This window comes from Patella vulgata, chromosome 3 (genome assembly GCF_932274485.2).
Source record: "Patella vulgata chromosome 3, xgPatVulg1.2, whole genome shotgun sequence".
Classification (NCBI taxonomy): Eukaryota; Metazoa; Mollusca; class Gastropoda; family Patellidae; genus Patella; species Patella vulgata.
The window spans coordinates 59,953,719-59,977,345 of NC_065881.2; the positions used below are offsets into that span (position 1 = coordinate 59,953,719).

Sequence of the window (23,627 nt, forward strand, 5' to 3'; positions counted from 1 at the left end):
GTGCGCGTTGAATCATAAGGTCTGTCATTGAGTCAACTGGCGTGGTTTCGATTCCTCGGTTGTACGTGACAAGGAGTAGAGTCGCATGTCCAGCATCGTGGGCTTCCTCCCACTGCTAAAGACCCCTGCGCAAGCGAATTATTGAAATGAAATTGAATCGTATGTTAGTCCCGAAATAACGTAGTTTGTGTCGAGTTGACGTTAACCCTACCCCAAGGTCAGTCTGACGTACAAAAATTAAGGGGGGTATAAAAGAGGGTGTTGGGCGAAATTCATCAGAGCTCACCCAGATATTCCGAGCAGCTAACATTGAAGCAAAGCAGTTTTATTAATAACGTTGTAGAAATGAACTAACCTGCAGTTTTATTTATGATCACGAAGGAAACACAACAAGGAAGCCCGGTATTACTACAAAAAGAAAAGAAATTAGAAAACCAAAATAATATACGTTGCTTTATATTCTTAAAATGTACCTCGAACACCTATAGCTATAACTAATCAACTGAATACTTTCGGTCAAATATAATTTTAACATAGAAGAGATCCTTGCAACGACTTATTCGTCGAGGGGAATGATGCAAATAAGGCAAAGAGTGGTAACAACTACACAGTATTTTTTTAAAACCCAATGATAATAGTATAGGCCTATGTCTTAATTTTAATTTGTACCTTTAAGTAGAATATTCAATCAAACTAGGTAATGCGCGGACTTATTCTATATACCGGTTTAATTGTCGACCATAAACTTTTGTTGTCATTACCCAGGCACCACTATAAGTCGGCCTTGGTGCGGTTTTCTGTGGACAAATTTCAACACTGAAATTTCGGTATTATTTTCAAGAACCCGACCCGGTAATTAAGAAAATATCTATCCACCTAGTAAATCTAGTCTACTCGGCATTCAAGGGAGGTAATTATAATCGAAAAAGAAGAAAATGGCGTAGTGTGTACAAAAATTGTTTACTTGATTTAGAAAAGCTGATCTACGAATCACCATGCAGTCATGAATAAAAGAAAACCACAGCCTCTTCAAGGGTAATGCCAACTGTGGATAAAAATAGAAACAATTATAACCGCATGGCCTAGCTATTTATACCTGGTCCGTTACTCCAGGCCTCCGTCAAAAATATCAATATTAATTATTCAATGACAATATTTATATTATATGGATATATATATATCTGGAGTATCTCATCTCCAACATCATGCTGCAACGTTAACTATAGATCGGTTTATTGGGTTCAACCTGTTCATTCAGTAAATGTGATCACCTTGATAGTAAATTACACAGATTCAATTTTCTCTATCATTAAGTCTGCAGGCCAGGACTGCACCAGCTGTACATGATAAAATTAAAATACTTCCTTATAAACTTATAGTTAATAGTATACTGTAATAAGCCTTTCCAACACTAATCTAGCAGAATTGGGGAGAAGTTATTTACCACTTGTGTGCGAATATTCTAGAACAATTCAAATAGTTATTTGCCACCAGTTCACTAGGATATTCGACACCTGAGTGTCAAATATATAACCATTTGATTTTTAGCAAAGCAAAAGGTAGAGAAACTGCCATTTTATGGAGTTCCTGCTATAACCCACACAGAAAAAGTTCTGTATTCTTGGGTTATAGTTGGGGTAGAAGCTATTGCAGTGTTAATGTTAGCAAATGACAAGAACAGGTGACAAATTACTCCTTGTCAGATGGATGGCAAATATTCTCAGGGCTCTGCCACAGAAACATAAAAAGATCAAAAGTTTTTATTCTCAAAAGTTTATTTGGAGTGGACCTATTTCATTTTGCATAGTTTGGCTTGTTTATGAACAGAGCTATTTTTGAAAAATGTGTATTCAAAACTTGTGTATTCAAAAGATTCATTTCATATTATTTTTTCCAATGAGTCAGAATGATAACCCTACCTACACTGACATTTCAGGGTCAGATATTTATAACTAATAGCAGGATTGTTGATCTGACAGTAAATACAATTATAGAAATGTTGGATATGCTTCCTTGGAATGGAAAGATAAATGATTATAAACTTCCTAGCAATACATAAATTAATTTATGCAAGGTACATTTCCTTTATCTAAATTCTTAAAAACTCCTAAGCAGGGCCTTTTATTACTTTCTGCCTATTTATCATTAAAACAGCCATTATCATAAAAATGCATTTCTAAAAAAAAAATTGATTCTAATTTCCCAATATTATTTGATTTCATTTTCAGGGTTCAGAACATAAGAAAGTTTTTAAAAGCAGTTAACCAAGAAGGTATTTTTTATAAATATGCTTTGTCAAATGTGCGTTTTAAGCATTGACTGGAGTTTGCTTCAAAATAAAATGAGTATCGGAAGAAATCAAGCCAAAATATTTATGAAAAAAAAAATCATGCAGACTAAGACCAAAATTGACAAAACATTCTTTGGGGTTTGGCAACCATACATTTGCAAAGTTATGTTACAAAGTGTGATAAAAGTAAAAGGCACATGATGCATGATACTATTTCAGCATAGGTAATAAAAGCAGTGCAGATCTGAAGTAGGGCTCCAGTTTGTTGAAATCAACACTAGGTCTACCTATGAGCATACCTCACAGTTTACTGTTGCACAACAGTAACTTGAGTAAGCAATTACTTTGGATTGTAGTGAATGGCACATTTGAAACCTGTCTATTTCGAAAGAATTCTGAGCAGCACGAGAAAGACATTTTGTAGGTCAAGTCTGGAAATAAGGCACCTGTCACAGACAATGTCAGGCAAAAATTTGCCAGGCACAATCTCTCTGGTGCCAGTCATTTTGTCCTGTATAGATTTGCCTTTTTATATGCCCACATTGATATGTGGTTGTCAATGTCAATTGTCGTTGCCCTTGTCTTTCTGTCCATTGGTCAGCTCAAGAGGCTAAATTTATTATTTGATTGTCTTTAGATATATACGCAGTGTCTATAGTCATGAGACTAAGAAGACTTGATTTCTACTGCCAGAGTTATGACCCTTCATTTTAATAAATCTTGTGGACCCTTCATTTTTATAAATCTTGTGGACGCTTAAGCGGTTAAATAAAGTTATTATTATTATCCGATTGACTTTGAATTTATACTGTACAGTGTTTATGGTCATGAGATGAGAAAGTCTAAAGAATTTCAGCGATTTCCACTTGTTACTGCAAGAGTTATGGCCCTTGATCACTTTGAAAAATCTTGTGGATCCTCTATAATCTAGAGACTAAAGTTAACATCCAAATTTCAATTGACTTGAAACTTATACAAAGTCAACACAATAGGTGTTCAGTTTCTTGAAAACGTAGCTTATCCTTATCAAATTTGGTCAACATCCAAACTTTTTCTTTCTATGGCTATATTTTTATACACCCACATTTTCAACTGATGTTATTTTAAAACCAAAGTCAAATCTAATGTGTCATTGAGTTGCTAAATGTTAACTTGGTCTAAAAATGATGATCATCATTAAGATAATTCTATGTGACATTGAATTGCTAAAGGTTAAGTTGGTCTAAAAATGATCATCATCATCATTCAGATAAATCTGATGTGTCATTGAATTGCTAAATGTTACCTTGGTCTAAAAATGATGATCATCATTAAGCTAGCTTAACTTTCAAGTTTTATTCCCACTTTGGCTTATCTTGGTTGGCTTAAAATTTCTGGGTTAAGTTATGTCAGGGCATTTTAAAATTTATTCCCAAATTTGGCGTATCTTGGTTGGCTTAAATTTTCTGGTTTCAGTTATCTCAGGGCATTTCAAACACTATAAACACCAGAATGCCTTGTTCGGCAAAAACAAGTTAAAATGTTTGCCACGATTTTGCCACGTTGTAACAGACAGCAATGGGCCGCAAATTAGGGGTAGGATGAATCCTGATTCAACCTCAGTTTTCCTGATGTACGTGACCGTATCTACCGACGTCGACATGAACCCGATCAAACACCTTTGGAATGAACTTGAACGACGGGTTCGAACTCAAGCAGTGCCACCACGAACTATTGCAGAGCTGGCACATTCACTCCAAAATCATTGGCAAACAATCCCACACCAAGTAGTGAGACATCTGTGCCAGTCCATGCCAAGGTGACTTCAGGCATGTGTAAGAGCTCAGGGTGGACATACCCGATATTGACTTCAGCTGACCCCTGCTTTGTTTCATGGTTCTCTGCATGCATTTGTAGTGAATTCTTTCATGAAATTATCCACATATGCTTGTTATCTCGATTTTGTCAATTGTTAAGTACATTTGTTAAAAGTTGTTGCAGTAAGTAAACTTTGAATTTGGCATTGCGTTTTTAATGGCTTTGAGTGTATATCAGCCATCGCGTTTTCCATAACTTCAGTGGCATATGCTAGTCAAAACTCAAAGTCGGTGTTTTATACATTTTATTATAAAATTGTAATAAATATATTTTACATGACTGAATACCAAAGACAAACAGTCTTAACCTGATGGGAAGCGATATAACCATTTATTATGACCAATATACATGTATGTAGAGTATTAAAGTACATAAATAATAAGATTACAGAAAGAATATAATCAAGTGTTAACTAACATCAGAACCAAAAAAGGGTCGATACTCGACTGCTTAGTTTATATTCATCTCTCTAAAATCTTGGGTGGGGATCCAATAAAATTGTAAGATCCGTAATGATAAAAATCTTATTTGGAGTTGATAGTTATTATTGTTAAATGTCAGGCCCAGCGGAGTGTGTGCGTGTCTTCAATTTGTCTGCAAGTTCTCTTTTTAGCGGGTTATTGCACACAAGTAATTATGCCGTTAGGTAAATGTTAGGGGACGGAACCTGAAATGCCTCAAAAAATGAATTTTTTCGGGTTACAGATACCATGTAGGACCCCCCCCCCCCCAAAGTTATTAGGAAAATTTGACGCCCGCAGATAGTGGAATATTAGATAAAGACGGTTGTATTAACATCTTCTATTTCTATGTAACACCTCACTGGTTTGCGCAAATATGTTTATGCCCCTATGTTTAAAAAGAAAATAGATATTAGAGTAACGCCCTTGTTGAATAAGTATGCCAATGATAATATATAATATAAAGAAGATGATGAGAGAAAATGTATACGTATGTATAAGATCAACGATAAATAAATTCATTATTTATACATTTGGAGCTTGACATGATTTTTTAATTTTTTTTAATATCCAGAAGCCTTTTATGAAGTGTGTTTCACGTTTCAGTGAGTGTCCTTTTATCAAGATAAAACTAGAAATATCAGATAAATCTATACATAAAATGGTCCAGTGATGCATAGGCATACAAGCTTGATGAATGTTTGAAAATTTATCTGCAGCAAATGCGTTTTCCTGCTAGACCAGCCCGTGAATACAGATACATGTACTTCAATGTGGTCCAATATAGCCTACCTTAGGTGACTTACCTAAATCCCAATTCCCAAACAACTAATCAATCGTCGCGGGGTATGGGGGCCTCACGCTCCCGGAGAAAAAGATGAAAATTTTACCACAAGAAATGCGTTTTTCTGCTATTCTAGCCCGTGATTAAGACAACTTCAGAGTTTTCAATTGGTTTTCATCCGAAATCCCACTCTATGCCCACCTGAATTCCAACCATCCAATCAGACAGTTGCAGCTGCATTCAGAAAAAATAATCGAATGTGAGGTCTTCTGCGTACCAAAGTTGAACTCGTCCAAGAACTTTTGATTCGGACTCAACCATAATTATAGTGTAACAGTGATATATTTGAACGGTTTAGAAAATAAGATAAAAATGGTGACCTCTAGAGGGTTCACAAGCTAAAAACGTGATATTTCGTAAATTAGGGGTCATGATCCAGAAAGCTACGATCCAATACGTGCCAATATTGAAACGAACCCAGGCCTTTAGGATATATCAAAATTTGATGAAAAACTCGAACTTCTGGCCCACAATCTGGGTATTACATGCTTTTAAGGGTAACAGCCATTTTGTCGGGCAGTTTCGGGCCGATTTTCACAAAAATTAAACTCAGCCGACATGGTGCAGCAGTGATATATTTGAACGGTATTTTTCTTATTCAAAGTTAGATTTAACTTCTTCCTATCAGGTTAAGACTGTTTGTCTTTGGTAATCATTCATGTAAAATATATTTATTACAATTTTATAATAAAATGTATAAAACACCGACTTTGAGTTTTGACTAACATATACCACTGAAGTTATTGAAAACGCGATGGCTGATATATGTATAGTTCATAAGCAGTATCACAATACAGACATGTGACGAGAAGCTAATATAAAAAGGGCCTATATATGTAACTTAATACCCTGTAATCAAATTGTTTACTGTCTTCATTACATGGATTCACATCACAAATCCACCCAAACTAGAAAACTACAAATCTGTCAAAGATCTTTCTTTATAAAAAAAAATCACTTTCCATTCAAGTCATCTATTTTTGGATTTGGGAAAATTAATTCTCTTTTTCTCATAAATACAGATTGCCGTATTATTTAATTATCGTTACAGTATAGTATAGCAAGCAATAACTATGAAGAAATTCATGTCCCAAATAAATAATCTAATTTTTAGATCTGCAATTTGTCACGTGATGGTCGGAACATTATTTGTGTGGCTCTATTCGCTGATAGCAAATACCACTAATAATTATCTTGAAAAAAAACACAAGGCAATTTAAAAAAACCTATTGTTTTGGAACTCCAGACAAACGAGGCATTTTTTTTACCTCGTTACAACGTGGCAAAATTGTGGCCGAACAAGGCATTCTGGGGTTTATAGTGAAAATAGGTGACTTTGCTGCTGATTCTGGTATGTAACTATTAGTGGCAATGGCAGGACTGTAAAAAAAACTGTATATGCTGGCTTTTCAATATCACATGATATTTTCTTTCGATCATCAGTTTATTAGCAGTTCAAACTAATAGTCAGATGTGGTTCATATTTTGTAAATCACACTTCATGGTTTTATAACACACATGTTCAAATATTAAAAAAACAATTAGATTTACAAGGAACAGTTGTTTGGATGTGAGGTCCCATATGTAATAGTAGAAGTATGTATTTTCGCAACTGTCCGGGCAAAATTTCCCTCATAGCATGCTGCATGACATATGCCCATTTCAATCACAGGAATATTAATTTTGTATTTTGATTACTTGTGTTCTTAGCTGATATGAATTTTTCAGGGAAAGTTATTCCATATAAAGTAAACGATAATCTACTGCTCCCTGAAACCTGTGGTAAGATTTAACATCTTGATGTCCATGTTCCCTCTGCCTGTTATAGTTATTAACCATCCACTGCTTTTTATGTTGTGTATACATGTATACAGTAGATTTTTATGTACAATTGCATGCATGCATTGTTATTGGATTAATATTTTTGAATTGAAAGAAGGAAAAGTAAGCATTCTTCTACGGTCACCACCAAACAATAAAATTTGTCCTGGATTTGACATGATTTTGTTGAACTGCTAAATGACATGTCCATATGTGGCATTGTTTGCTAATATTTTGGATATCAAAGTTAAACAAAAGTATTTGATACCAGTACTGGTAAGTATGTCTGTCTAACCAGTGCTTTTTGAAAATAATACTGTTGGCAATTTTTTCGATTGGATGATTTAAGAAAATAAATTCATTTGCAGTATATTATATCAATATTTCAAATTAACAGATATAAGATAATTACATGAATTATCCAAGGTGCTTCGTGATTAGACTCCAGGGTACTGAAATTTGGGAAATATGTTTTTCATATTTCACTTTACACACTGTAATTTGTTGATTATTATAGAAATAATAAGTCATTTTGTAGGTTTATTAGTTTGGTTAGTCCAGGTTAATTGATTACGTTAATTTCTTATATAGTGCATAAATTATTCATGAGTCTGAATGTGGGTCTCAAAAATAAGTGGAGTCACTGTAGTAGGTCTCAAAATTATGCATCAGCGACTAAATGAATTATAGATATGTTACCGCGTACAAACTGGGTGATTTTATGATGTATTTGGACTAAAAACATATTCAAACTAATTAATCAATCAAAATTTTGCTTCAAATTCTTCTCAAAACTATTTTCGCGAGGGAATACCCCTACTATATAAAAATCTATTAAAAGAAGTCATGTTTGTGTTGCGTGACTTACGTGACACACTACCTAGCAACGGGTGCAAAGCAAGAGGAGAATTCATTGCATACATAAGCAATGTTGTCTTTTATCGCTATCCATAAATCATAAATATCGCAGCATAATTATATTCTCGGATTATCCACCGCCCACATCTGTTTCCATGGTTGTTATCTCAGAAAGTGTTGTACATTTAACCCTTTATCAAGTTTATCAGCATGTACATCAAGTGCTCAATCTTCGCGCGCTACCTTTGACGTGACGCAAGCAGACATTCCTAATAGAAAGCTCGCATCTGTTAGGGGCCTGAGCATCCGTCAGTCTCATTTTTTGCTAAAAAAAACAAAGAAAATCGATATGTATGTTCCCGTCTGAACTTTGAACTCAGAATGCCCTTTCATCCATAGCTGTTGATGATGGTGGGAGATCGAAATATTTCATTGGTTTGTATTATAGGATAGTGTTCTTCTTTCCTCATAACATCATCATTAGTAAGTTCTTTAAAAACTTGTATAACTGTTAAAATTCCACTTTGCCTGTAAAAACAAAAACTAATTGAAACTAGATGCAGCTATGACAGGTTTCACCAGTTTCCTTAAAGTGATGCCACTTCTCGTGCCAACAAATTTCCAAAAAATTAGGCCACAGGTTTTTAAAAATGGATCCCAAATAACGATTAATGAAGACATTTTAACATGTGAAAATCGTAAAAAATGACTCTTGGGACATTGGATATTTCTCAGCAATGGATTATTTTGTGACGTCTGCTTGATCGTATCTGATACTATCTGAATAAAGTTGATAAATAATATTCTTAAAGGGTAACGAATAATACTTGCTTGAAAATAATGTTTTAAAGGTAAAAATTACAGTCATAACTGAGTAACTGCCGGTTATAATGATATGTTTTTATTGATTGAATATTATGACTGGGCATCAAATGGTGAAAAGTTGATTAAATCTGATAATAATTAGCTCTGTTACAGGCAAAAGAACTTGGACTCAAGTTAGAAACAATGTTTGCATTGATTTGTGCTATTTGTTGAATGAAGGCAGTGAAATAGTTTAAATTTAAACAAATAATAATTTGGAAAAAAAAGTTTGTCTGAAAGGTTAGAAATACAGTTTTGGCTGAAATGACATCACTTCAAGTTACCACGAATATTTTTAATTGGATGCCTATAAACGCAGCCAGTTGGTATCAAATGGTGCAAATTTGATAAAAAAAAAAACTAACAATATTGGCATGTATCAGACCGTAACTTCATGTATTTGGCCTATGCGATTGTACAGAAAATCACATTTTTAGCTTGTGGACACTCTAGAGGTCACAATTTTTATCTGATTTTGATGGAACATGAAATGTATGTTTATAACCCAAAGATCTTGGTTCCATTTGATTTTCACGCATATCGGACCTTAACTTCCTGGATTATGGCCCCTGATTGTAGGAAAAAGTGTGTTTTTAGCTTGTGGTCCCTCTAGAGGTCACAGTTTTTATCTGATTTAAAAAACTGTTTAATTATGTCGCCGTTACACCATAATGAGGGTTGAGTTCGAATTTCGTGAAAATCTGACCAAAATTGCAAGACAAAATGACTGCTCCTAGAACACAAATAGGGGAAAGGAAAAATATGTTATTTCAAGGTTGTGTACTGTCTAGAGGTCAGTTTTGATCCGATTTTGATGAAACTTTACATTTATGTTTATATTACAAAGATCTTGGTTCAATTCGCATATTGGAATGTAACTTCCAGGATTATGGCCCCTGATTGTTTGAAAAATCACGTTTTTAGCTTGTAGACCCTTTAAAGGTCAGAATTTTGAAACACGTTTAAATATGTCACGTTACACATCAATGAAGGTTGAATTTAAATTTCATAAAAATCTGACTGAAACTGCCGAAGAAAAATCCAACTGAAGCTGCCAAACAAAATGGCCGCTCCTTGTACGCAAATAGTCTATACCAAGGTTGTGGACCCTTTATTCGATTTTGATGAAACTTGAAATGTATGTTTATATCACAAAGATTGGTTCCTTTCATTAATCATGCATATTAGAACGTAACTTCCTGGATTATGGCTCCTGATTGTTCAAAAGATCACGTTTTTTGGGTTTTTTTTAGCTTATGGTCTCTCTAGAAGTCATAATTTGTATTTGAATTTAAAATCTGTTACAGCTCAGTGAAGGTTGAGTTCAAATTCCGTAAAAATCCGACCGAAACAGCCGGACAAAATAGGCGCTCCTTGTACTCAAGTAGTCTAAAAGTATGTACAGTAGAATCTGCATTAAGCAGCCACCCAAGGGAATTTTCACAACTGACCGCTTAACGGGAGTGGCCTCTTAATAAAATCTCATTGCTTTTTGTGCTGACATAAATATTAAATTAAATATTACGCTTGGAAGCGGTAAATTTGGCCGTCGCTGAATCTTGCGCCGAACGAAAATTCTTTACTCAAATCTCGGACATAACTTAACGGGAGTGGCCTTTTAATAAAATCTTGGTGCTTTTTGTTTTGACATAAATTAAATATTACGCTTGAATGCATTGGAAGCGGTAAATTTGACCGTCGCCGAATCTAGCGCCGAACGAAAATTCTTTACTCAAATCTCGGACATAACTTCTGTAAACTTGTCATTTTGTACCAACCTTTGATACTACTGTCTACCATTGTGATGCATTCCATAATATTTATCCATTTTTGTGAAGAAAATCGATGAATTCATTTTATTTTATCAAAAAAGCACATGGACAAAAAAAACATCGCTAATTTCATGACCTATTTACAGGGGGTGTAACTCTGTATGTAATATTATAGGAGGTGCTAAGAGAGATACTAGATGATCGTGACAAAACTCGGTACTTTTATTTTATACAATCAGTATCAAATAATGTGTCGTTACGCGTGAAAACAATGATCAGGTTAGTCGTTTAATAAAACAAAAGATTAATTAACAGATAATCCCGGGTTGATTGTTATTTTTACATTTCTTTTTACCTGATCAGTGGGGGTCCAGTTAATTAACTACTACTCACGGGATTAGCGGGGGTGTTACAAAGAACGACAAGATAAGATGATATCATTCAACAATGGCCGTTGAATGGGCTATGTTTTGTTGAATTTATTAGTAAAATAGTGACCGCTGGCCGCATTAGAGGAGTGACCGTTGAATAAAGAGATGAAACAACAGAATTTCTACGGGGGGAATTTATCGTGACCGCTTACAAGGAGATGTCGCTGAATAGGAGTGGCTGCTCATACAGATTCTACTGTAATACCAAGGTTGTGGATCCTCTAGAAGTCATAATTTTGATTTGATTTTGATGAAACTTGAAATGCATGTTTGTAACCCAAAGATTTCGGTTCCTTTCGATATTTGCCCATATCGTACTGTAAATTCCTGGATTATGTCTTCAAAATTGTACTAAAAATCACGTTATTTACCTTGTGGAACCTCTAGAGGTCATAATTTTTATCTGATCAAAAAATATTGTTTAAGTATATCCCCGTTACACACTAATGATGGTTGAGTTCAAATCTTGTGCAAATTGGACCGAAACTGCTTGACACAGTGGCTGCTACTTGTATGCAAATATGGTAAAAGTATGTAATACCAAGGTTGTGGACCCTCTAGAAGTCACAGCTTTTATCCAATCTTGATGAAACTTGAATTATATGTTTATATCCAAAAGATCTCGGTTCCTTTCAATATTCATGCATATCAGACCGTAACTTGATTATGGCTCCTGATTGTACAAAAAATCACGTTTTTGTTTAGCTTTTATCTGTCCATCTCTTGCAAAATGTGGGCGTGTCATGCCTGGCAACCGTTGGTTGAAATTCAGTATTTTGTGACATTCACAAATAGGTTGAAAAATAATTATAACACCAAAGAAAAAACTAAAACTTTCATTTAAATTACAATTTGATTTACACCATACTTAACATTGATTTATTAATACTTATTAAAGACATAATGTGATTAGTGTAAAATATTGTCGCCAAAATTGGGAAATTTGACATTTTTGGATTTGGGAAGAAGCTACCCAAAATATAACTTGGATACAACTATTTGTGGAAAGAGGGGGTGCAGGGAATATATTTGATCTCTTTTCTAGGTATTTATACTAAATAATCAAACAGTTAAGACTTTAGAGCCAAGATGAAGAGATTCGAACTGAAGGAATTTGCTTATCGGAATCAAATCCAAATCCCAGATAATCAGAGACATTCTAATTTTGTGAGTCAATATGGTAATCAACGCATGCCGAGATACAACCCACAACTAAATCCAAATTTTACTCCAATGCCTATGAACCATCAACAGAATGTTTGTTTTCAAAGGGGTTTCTATCCAAATTCACAACCATTTCCAAACAGAGAAATGGAACAAAGACCACAGTTGAATCAGAATTCAGTTTATGGAACGAGAGATAGAAGTGTCCATTTTAAGCCATACTCAGTACAAGATAGGAATCAACTACAAGCATTTCAAATTGAAAAAAGACACACCTTACAGGAACTGCAACGATTAGAGTCCCAAGTGGAAAAGCTACATGTTGTAGATCATCCTAGATCAGATTCGCAAGTGGAAAGATTACATGTTGTTGATCAACCTAGATTAGAATGGGAACATAGCTTAAGACACAGTTCACCAATACCTCACATTCCAACAAGGTTTTCTGCAAGACCATTTCTCCAAAAGTCCCCACCTAATCAACTATCACCACCACAAATTACACCACCACAAAGCCAACCAATATTTAGGCCCAGAACACAGTTTACCCCTCTAAGACGTTTTAAATGCACTAGTTATAAGTCATGGTCAACAAATACGTTTTCAGCAACAACAAGAACACACTTTAATAGCTCAAGTTCAACTCCAAAAGCAGTAGATAATAATAAATCTAATAACCTGCCTCTTTTGAATAAGAATCAAAGACCAGGTGTGGGTGAAAACCTTAAGCTTATTGCAGAACCACATAAAAGTCTGATTGAAAATTTGTGGAATAAAGACCATCCAAAATGTGTACTTGGTGATCAGTATCAGTTTGAGCCCAAGAATGCTCAGTTCAAACAATTATATGAAGACCAAGAAGAGAATAACAAAGTGTCAAATAAAAACCTAGAAGAGCATGACAAGCTATTGAAGAAAGATCAAGAAGAGCATGACAAAGAAAGAAAGAAAGACCAAGAAGAGATAGAGAAAGTATCAAAGAAAAATGAAGAAGAGCATAACACACAATCAAAGACAGATCAAGAAGAGCATGACAAACAATCAAAGATAGATCAGGAAATGAATGACAAAGAAAGAAAGAAAAACCAAAAACAGTGTGGCAGAAAATCAAAAGAAGATAATGAACATGTCAAAGAATCAAAAAATGCTACATTACATGACCATGAATCGAATGAATATCCTAAAATTTACGATGAAAAAGGAAAAGATAAAAATAAGGAAAAACATCACCCTTTGGCTTTACACACAGAAAAAGATAAGATTGAAGAGAATGGTAGTGGAAATATATTGAGCGGGATAACTTATCCAGACATGTCAGTAAATGAGCATTCAGTTATCATCAATAGCAGTTCTTTAGATACTAGTAGCAAAACAAGTGAAAGAAAGTCAACAAATACCAATCAAAACCATGCATCGATAAATGAACAGTCTAAAGTTTTGAACATATTCTCTGGAAATCCTTTACAGAACGTGAAACAAGCCCCAAGAGAAAATGTTTCTGATTCTGCCCAGCATTCTGTAATACATATTTCATCTGATGATGAAGAAGATGCAATTGTGGAAGCTTCAAAAAACACTGTAAAAACCTGTACCAATAGTTTACTCTCCCCAGAGAAGAAACTGCAGGCAAAATTACCCCAAAAAGCTCAAGCTGCAAATAAACATTCCAATCTAGTCAAACCTGTTTGCCAAAAAAATATAACCCAAAACAATACAAATCTCAATACTGTTGTCAGTACAGTCCCATTTGTTGTGCAGAAGAATAACTATAAATATGCAAATCCGTCTCATAAATATAAAGAAGCTCCCAAATCAACTATTGGACAATTGATTAATGATTTCGATGATATGGAAACACATGCAAGTTCAGATGAAGAATTTCTATTTCTCAAAGATAAGAATTCACCAACAATTGGCATGGTAATAGATTTGGAGGAAAATGATACTAGTTTAGACTCTAGTTCCCCCAAGAAGGAAGAAAAAAACAGTCCTTTCAATTCGCCCAAGCAGAATGAAAAAAAGAGTCCTTTCAAGAGTCCTTTAACACATACTACATCTCCGAAATTTAAGTTGATGGAGACTTCTAGTGGAAATACCTCCATGGACAGTACTTCGTCACCCAACAAACAGTCTATAAACATAAGCCATTGTCTTGGTCCCAACAAAATTTCCTTTCAAATAAAGGGTAGAAGTGAATCAAATAGCTCAAGAGAAAATGCTTTAGAACCAAAAATAATTCCTTCAGTTATGTCCCGACCAAATACTACAAAATCTGATAGAAGTCAGAGAAGAAATAACAGTAAGAATTGTAGTAGTTCCTCAGATGAAGAACTATGTAGAGAAACCCTCATTTCAAGGAAAGTATCAAAAAGTCATTCATCTGAAGATAAAAGATCCGAAGTGGTCTGTGATGATGCAGGTAGAAGGCTGTTTGAATCAAATGAAGATATTGATCTTTATATGAGGAAAAAATGTTCATTGGACAAGTATTATACTAGATCCAGAAAAAAACATTATTCATACTCAGGCAGGTCCTCATCATCTACAGCAAAACGATCTTATTATTCAAGTGATGAGTCTGATGCAAGAAGCCACACTTCAAGTGAAACTAGAAGTATCTCATCTGATACTGAAAAGGATATGAGTAGAAGTACATCACCAGATTATGGAAAGGATAGAATAATGAGAAGATCCTCACCTGATTATAAGGACGGAAAAATCACAAATTCCTCACTTGATCACGAAAAGGATAGAAGAAAGAGAAGTGCTCTACCTGTTTACAAATATGAAAGAAGAAAGAAAAATACTTCACCTGATCACAAGAGGGATAGAAGAAAGAGAAGAACATCATCTGATTACCAAAAGGTTAGATGCAAAAGTACCTCACATGGTTATGAAAAGGATAGGAGAAAGAGAAGTACCTCACGTAATTCTAAATATGATAGAAGTAAGAATACTACCCCACCTAATTGTGAAAAGGATAGAAGAAAGAGAAGTACTACACCTGATTGTGGAAAGGATCCAAGAAAGAGAAGTACCTCACCTCGTTATGAAAATAATAGAAATAGGGGACAAAACATATCTGATTATGAAAAGAATAAAAGTAGAAGTACCTCACATGATTATGAAAAGAATAAAAGAAGAAGTACCTCACATGATCATGAAAAGAATAAAAGAAGAAGTATCTCACATGATTATGAAAAGAATAAAAGAAGAAGTATCTCACATGATTATGAAAAGAATAAAAGAAGAAGTATCTCACATGATTATGAAAAGAATAAAAGAAGAAGTACCTCACATGATTATGAAAAGAATAAAAGAAGAAGTACCTCACATGATCACGAAAAGAATAAAAAAAGAAGTACCTCATGTGATTATGGAAGAGATAGAAGAAGGCAAAGTTCGTCACCAGATTATAAAAAGGATAGAAGACAACAAAGTAGGCCTAGCTCACCGAATTATGAAAAGGATAGAAAAGAGATAAGTAATTATAGACAAAAGTATAATTCTACAAATTATAATAAGGAAAGCAGTCCTGAAAAATCATCAAGATACAGATCTCATTTTTGTAGGGAAGATAAACATGACTACTATTGTCCTACCATTTCTTCAGGAAGAGGCCATGATTCTCAAAAAATGGACCATATAGATAAGCGTCATGTAGAGCTTGAAAAAGAAAAATCAAGGAGAAGTCCAATAGATTATCTTCTTGGCAAATGTGAGGGACAAAAGTCCCGAAAAAGTCCTATAGATTTCTTCATTGATAAAATCAATGAAAGCGAAGTTGAAAAACAGCTTTTTTGTCATATTGATCAAAGAAAAAGGAATGAAATAGATACCAAATTAAAACCAATCCCAATTAAATATAATGTTAAAAATGTCAAGGATGTAACATACAGCAGAAAACCAGCTACCAGTGATCCCAGTACCAGTGACCATAGCAACTTCGTAGCTAGTTCTTCAAAGAAAGATGATTATGGGAGAAGTCTTTCTGAAATAGACTATTATAGGAGTCCTTACAGAACTGTGAAAATTTCAAGTACTGCAACAGCTGCACCTAAGAAATATGTAAAAGTGAAGAGCATTGCAACTGCTGAAGATGACCAAAAACCTACAGAAATATCTAGGAACGTGTCTAATTTTTCTAGTAAAATAAAAGATGATAAGCAAAAATCTTGCCTAAAATCTATTATTTGTTCAAGTAAAGAAAAATTAAATGACAGGAAAAACTCAGATAATGTCAAATCTGATAGTTTAAAAAAGAATCCCGGTGGTAAAGCATTTAGATCTGTTATAATTTCCAAGATTGAAGAAAACAGAAAATCTGAAAAGAATCCTTCTCATGACATCTCATCTCATGACAATACACCAATTGTACATTCAACTTCATCTGAAAATGCTCCTGACAGTAAGAGGTTTGACGAATATAGGGATGGTGATAAAAGATCGGTCCCTAAAACCACTTTTAAAAAATTAAAAGTTCCTAAAAGAACTGTAACCGATGCCATCAGTATGAAAACCGTAACTGATGCCATCAGTATGAAATTATGTAAGGTTGCGCTTTCTGAGAATGAACTGACTCCATCTCCAATGAAGAGCATTGAAAAGAGCATTGATGTCAAAATCCTTTCAGTACCTTGTCAAAAGCCAATTCATAACTCTGGGCAAACTGAAACAAGTAATACAGGAATCAGTCCCTCTACTAAGTGTACTACTACAACCTTTCCAGCTGACCAGAAAGGGAAATTTATGAACTCATTACCAAAGAATGATAAAGGTGATACTGTAATTGAAAAAGAACAAATCGTTAATGCGCCAATCATCACTTCAACTTCATCTGAAAAGGCTCCTGAAAGTAAGGAGTTTGAAGAATATAGGGATGGTGATAAAAAATCAGTGCCTAAAACCACTTTTAAAAAATTCAAAGTTCCTAAAAGAACTGTAACCGATGCCATCAGTATGAAAACAGTAACTGATGCCATCAGTATGAAAACAGTAACTGATGCCATCAGTATGAAATTATGTAAGGTTGCGCTTTCTGAGAATGAACTGACTCCATCTCCAATGAAGAGCATTGAAAAGAGCATTGATGTCAAAATCCTTTCAGTACCTTGTCAAGAGCCAATTCATAACTCTGGACAAACTGAAACAAGTAATACAGGAATCAATCCCTCTACTAAGTGTACTACTACAACCTTTCCAGCTGACCAGAAAGAGAAATTTGTGAACTCATTACCAAAGAATGATAAAGGGGATTCTGTAATTGAAAAAAACCAAATCGTTAATGCACATATATCAGACATTGATTTGAAGAAGAGTTCAACGACAGTTCAGACCATTGTTTTGGAAGAAAGTATATTAGACAAGGAAGTCGAGTACGTCTCTGCCAATCCAATAAGCACTGATGATATTCTCAAAAAAGAAAATGAAATTTGTACTTCCAGGCGCGCATCTAGGGAAGGTATAAGAAAATATGCTACCCTATTTTGCCAAGATATGGAAACTTACAATAGCAAAAAACTTCTACCATCTACTACTCCAAATAAACTAGGTATAAATGTTGAATCCAGAGACTGTTCTTCTGAAGTTGAAAAGACAATAGCTGTTGATCCAGAATTGATTCTGCAAAGAAGTGCAAATTTTACTGTAAGAAAATATGCAGAAATTTTTTGCCAAGATATGGCAGAATATGATAGCAGAAGAGGTCTATCTAGTAATCCTTTTGCACAGATCAGTAAAGGGGATGATAATATTGATAACTCAGATACTTCAAGCAAATCATTACATAAAACAGGGTCTCCAGAAGAGGATGATTGCTCAAAAAGAAAATCATCTGAAATCACTACAGAAGAAATGATAAAACCGATACCTGAGGCAAAATGTGTGTCACCAGTTTTCAAAGTTCCTTTCATCATTCCTCTTCCATCAGAGAAAACATTTAAAGGATTTGAAAAGGATGATCAATCTATTGAAACAAATGATGATGCAGATAATGATACAAGTAATAATCTTCAAAAAGATTTCCAGAATTCAAATACTCTCTATGTACCAGATGTTCCATCAATTAAGGTATTTAACTACACTGACAGCCCCCAATCAGATGATGTATCAGGTGGACCTAATATCATTGCAGACTTAGTTTCAAAAAACATACTTGACATTGCTAAAATTTCGATTTTCAGCCATTCACCTGAAATGGAGGATTCCCAATGTGAAAGTGTTGATATAAAACATAAAAATGACAATATAACTGTTCAAAGAAGTCCTACGCATTCTTCTAATAAAGCAAACATAACTGTTCAAAGTGGTCCAATGCGTTCCCCAAATAAAGCATCAAGATGGAATCAGGTTTATAAAAGAAAGATAAGCAAAATGAATATCAAGAGTAACAGTAGCACAATTCAGAAAAATGATCTTAATATAGCGACAGATGTTAAGAAAGGTTGTCGATCAAGGAGATGGGATGAAGAAAGTAGAACAAGAAGATGTAAAGATGAAAGAGGTGGTAATAAATATGAAGATAACCGTAAGCCAGAAGCAGATAGAAATATTGGAAATGCAGCAAATATTTTCAAAGTCCATGAAAAATTGTCGGTTCATCAGGATGATATTGTGCAGAATCAATCAATGTATTCAACATGTACTGTTTCACAAGAAGATGAAAGTAGAAAACCTAGTCAGATTGCTGGAAAAAATTTAGTTTCTGTTGTTGCAAATGTGATAAAGGATTTGACATGGAAAAAAGGGGAGCAATCAGCCTTTTCAACAGTTGGACGGAGAAGGTTTAGAGAAGCAAACTCAGATTCAATAAAACAATCAAATAAATCCAGTGATCTAAACCCCCCTAAAACAGAAATATTTAACGATTCATTGGAAAAATTGCATGATTCTGCCACTAGTGAACTTTGTAACCCAGTCATTCCTGCACCAGATAATGGCAACACAATCGGTAGTGGCAAATTAGAATTAGAAGCAGATGGATCGAAGGAAACTGATCAGGCAAGGTATGATATAGTTAGTTTTATAATGAAGGATGTAAAGTCTCCATCAAGCAAGATGGTAGAATCTTCCGCTAGTGAAATATTTGAAGTCAGTGAAACAAACCTGCAAACTCAATATGAATCTGAAAAAAGCTTACATCCTATAAAAGAAGTATCTTTGTCTACAACTGGTGAGTACCTGCAGAACCACCATCATGACTCCATGGCTACATATTCTAAAATAAATGAAAATCCTATACTTTTCAAAGAACAATGTACTCCTACTGATACAGCAGCTTTAGATAAGAACCAAAAGGACAAGACAGAAACACCCAGTGCGATGGTCGAAATTGAGTCTACAGATAAAGAGAGGAAAAAATGTAAAAGGAAATTTAAGACTAAATGTAAGAGAGCTAACGCAGCATCTATTAATGATACATCTGAACATCCATCAAAAACAGATGGGAAAGAAGACAATGAATATAAAAGAACAGGATTGAAACTAAAACTTTCAACATCATTTAAGACAAAGTCCAAAAAGTTCACATTAAAAACACATAAAAACATACGGAAGATAACTTCCAAAAGTTTGACAAGTGTAACAAAGGGACTGTTGCATAGATCTCCATCGGTTTATTCATCAAACTGTACCAATGAAATGCCAGATGATAAAAGGACAGATGGTTTAGTATCACAACAAAAGACTGAAGGTTTGGTGGAAGGTGAGAGTTTGGGTACAATAACTGGAAGAGAGGACATGGATATTATACCAGATTTGACTAAAGGTGAACTTAGTGGTGAAGAACCATCTTATGATAATCCTAATGAGATGCCTGTTCTTACAAGAATAGATGATTATATCCCTTTGAAACCAAGAGGAACCAATACCACAGCACAGAATAAAAGCTTATCTTCCAGTAAGTATCAAATTAAAAAATAGTTGAAACATTAGTAAAGTATTTTGCCAGCACTTAATCATGTAAATAGTTATTACTAATTTTTTTAAAGCGACTTTTGACTCTTTGTGTTAATACTGTGTTTTCTCTTTTTAATTTCAAGTGCAATTTCTATAGAGCTTATATTTTCGGAAATCTGTAATATATAAATTGTTATATGCAAATAATGTTGGGAACAATCTTTTTGTGAGGTCCTAGAGCAATCTAGTTAAACTTCTGCTATAGAATATAATGTCATAAAAGGAATCTTATATATTTTGTTATGGTGTCATTATCGAGGAAAGGTTCACTTTCAAGATTTATTTCTTGTTAATAATGTGTAATGAATCTTTTTTGCAGACTTGTAACCCAGATATTGATTATTTTTGGTGTGTATTCGTTGAGAAAAATATGATTTTATGCACTGGGGTGATCATTTGAACTGTATTTTGAATACACTTGCACTTGAGCCTTTCAATATCTATTTCTGAGAGAATTGGAGTCAAATTTTATGATTTAATAAAGAGGATGCTATAAAATATGCAACTGTTCTTAAGTGTTCACTGACATTTGTGTTTATTTCCAACCTTGGTCAGACATAATGTTTTTTGCACACAATTCTTTGGTAATGCTAGTACCTGGGGTAATACCATAATGCATAAATATTGATCAATCAGATATGCAAGTTATTCTTTTGTGGTTTTTAAAATGTTTTGATTGCATAAAATCACCAATGCTGTTACCGGTAATTAAATTCTTTAGAAATGAATGAAATGAAATAAAATCGGGTTTAACATTCCAACTGTGCTAATTAAATTGGGCATAAATAATGCAGTGTGCTATGAAGGAAACTTAGCCTGGACACCAGTGTTTCTGCCTACCTGTTGGCGCACACATAAAAGAACCCTTGGAATGCTAAATAAGAGTAACCTGTAGTGCTGATGTAGCACACTGCAATGCATATACAGGATGGAACAGAAAAGTAGGACCTGAAACCCCATTTCATTTCATTTTCATTTCAGCTTGCAAAAATAGTATTTAGAATATTTCTTTACTTCAGTAGTTTGTAGAAGTACTACTGATATATGCATTACTAGTTCATAGGGCTGGATTTGGGAGTCCTTGAATATTATTTTTACTTATTGTAGTAGATAGAAGGATTTCTAGCTTGTATTAGTTTCTGTTGTTATACATATAGATATATATAATCTTTAGATATTGTACTAGCTGTCATATGCTTTTAATATAGCGCAAAGCATGTGTGAATAACTTTAAAATAATACTTGATTTCAAAATTTAAAACATGTTATAATTTTAGCCTTTAAACGATCATTATTACAGTTGAATCTGCATCAGTGACGTTCTCTCTCTTTTTTTTCTGCCCCCCTATTAAGGTTGAATCTACATTTGTGAAATTTCTGCATCTCTTTATTACCTTTATAACTGGTACATTTGTATCAGTGGTGTTTCTACACTTCTTTAACCCCTTATTTTCGTTGAATCCTCATCATTGATACACCTGCGCCTTTTTATCCCCTATTATAGTTATATCTACATCAGTGCAGTGTGGCGGAAGACTGTAGGTAAAATGTGTATTTATAAATTGTGCAAGTGCTTGTATAAATTGAAAAAGAATTATCATAGCAGCCAACACTCCAAATTTAATATATTTTTTATCCAAAATTCCATATATTATATCAACAATCATCTTTCTTAGTATTAATCTGCTATATTAAGATACACTCTAGTAGTTAGATCTATATTATAAAATATTATAATATAAGCATATCTTTTCATTCTTTCTCTTACTATTTATATCTTTTCAATCAATCTAAGAAGAGGGGTTTTACATAGACTAAGCCAGTTTCCCAATCCCATCAGATATACTGAATAAATGTCTAATGGTGCTCGCTCATGTTTATCAAAGTTTAGACTTGTTTGAAAATCTAGTTGATGATGGTCGGTTTGAGATACTTTCAACGTTATTATTACAATCCCATATATAACAACTGTTTTAGGTGGCATGCATTTAAATAATCAATGATGCACTGGACATAGTCATAGCTAAACCACTGATGTCAGTACCACCTACATATAAACAACATCTCTAAGAAAAAAATATATACTGCTTGAAAGAGCTATTATAAATAATTATAGTCATTAGACCAGATAAAAAAATGTTCTCGTTCTCAGAAAATCCTGCACCACTTAAACAGGACTGCATGACCTGTTTTTATCTTAGATAAAAAGTAGAAACAGTTTGATTAATTAATTACCACACGTAAATGTTTTCCCCAGGTTACAGGAAGTAACTCCATAAAAAAAAAATTGAATGCTCCGGAAATGTACCATTGGTTCAAATATCAAATACGCAACCCTGATAAATGTTATAGACAATCATAAATTATACTGGATAACCACACACATTGAACAATAAATAAATGTACATAGTGCCTTGAAACATGATGTTTATGAGAAGTCATTTAGCCTTTAGCCCAGGAGTGACCGTTTGACAAAATAAAAACACAAAAACCAAAATCTACCTCTTGCATCAGGTTTTTTGAAAAGATTGAGAACCAAAATATTTAATTTTTTATGGCCTTATTCTTTGTGTTTATCTTGTATGCTTCAGAAAATAAATATTCAAAATGATTTATTGCAAATAAAAATTGCTATATTAACCTGTCATTAATCGAAACAATAAATCAGATCAATCCAATTGATCACTTTATTTTCACAAAAATCAAAAAGCATTAGCTGCTTTAAGTCTGATTCTTGTATGCTCATGTAGCTTATCTCTTGTTTTAGGTTTGAAATCACCCCAGAAGTCAAGCGACTCGGACAATCTACCTAGGGTAACACCATTGAAATATTTAGCAGGTGGGGACTGTGTGGATATGACAAATGATAGTCAAACCAGAACCTTGAACCAGTCTGTCTCCCTAGATGTAACAGAACAATTCAAAACCCCAGAAAAACTGAGTGATAAACTAATCATAAGACATTCCAGACTCGATGATTTCAAAAGGAATTTATGCAAATCTCCCCGTCTGAAAGCGAAAGCAGACAACAGCCTTGTCAGCCCCAAAAAGATACAGCCACCTGCAGAAATATTTCTAAATTTTGAGACACCAGTTACACCAGAAAAATCTGAAGATTGGTCTAAGAAAATCTCAGAACAAATTGTACCAGGTATAAATTACGAAAAATTAGTTTTTCTCTGTTTATTTGGTATCTTTTTTAAAGAGGCATTATCACTCAGACCATGAAAATAAATGGCATATGTAACAAATGGTAACCAATATATAAATGTAACCGATATTTCTCGATTTCGGTTGACAAGTCTCATT

At 34.0% G+C, this 23,627-nt stretch overlaps 1 protein-coding gene across 2 annotated transcripts in view; it reads left to right on the forward strand.

Moving 5' to 3' along the window:
• The first annotated feature begins 914 nt into the window (after positions 1–914).
• Positions 915–23,627, forward strand: part of LOC126814500 (SMC5-SMC6 complex localization factor protein 2) — a 40,943-nt gene continuing 18,230 nt past the window's right edge. Inside the window, exons 1-5 of one of the 2 annotated variants that reach the window (XM_050539675.2) lie at positions 915–1,035; positions 2,229–2,272; positions 7,181–7,234; positions 12,244–20,259; positions 23,086–23,469. In XM_050539675.2, coding sequence (XP_050395632.2) covers positions 12,288–20,259; positions 23,086–23,469 — 8,356 coding nt within the window. In that variant the 5' untranslated portion in view covers positions 915–1,035; positions 2,229–2,272; positions 7,181–7,234; positions 12,244–12,287. The remainder of the gene's footprint in view (positions 1,036–2,228; positions 2,273–7,180; positions 7,235–12,243; positions 20,260–23,085; positions 23,470–23,627) is intronic. The other variant, XM_050539676.2, reaches the window with a different exon arrangement.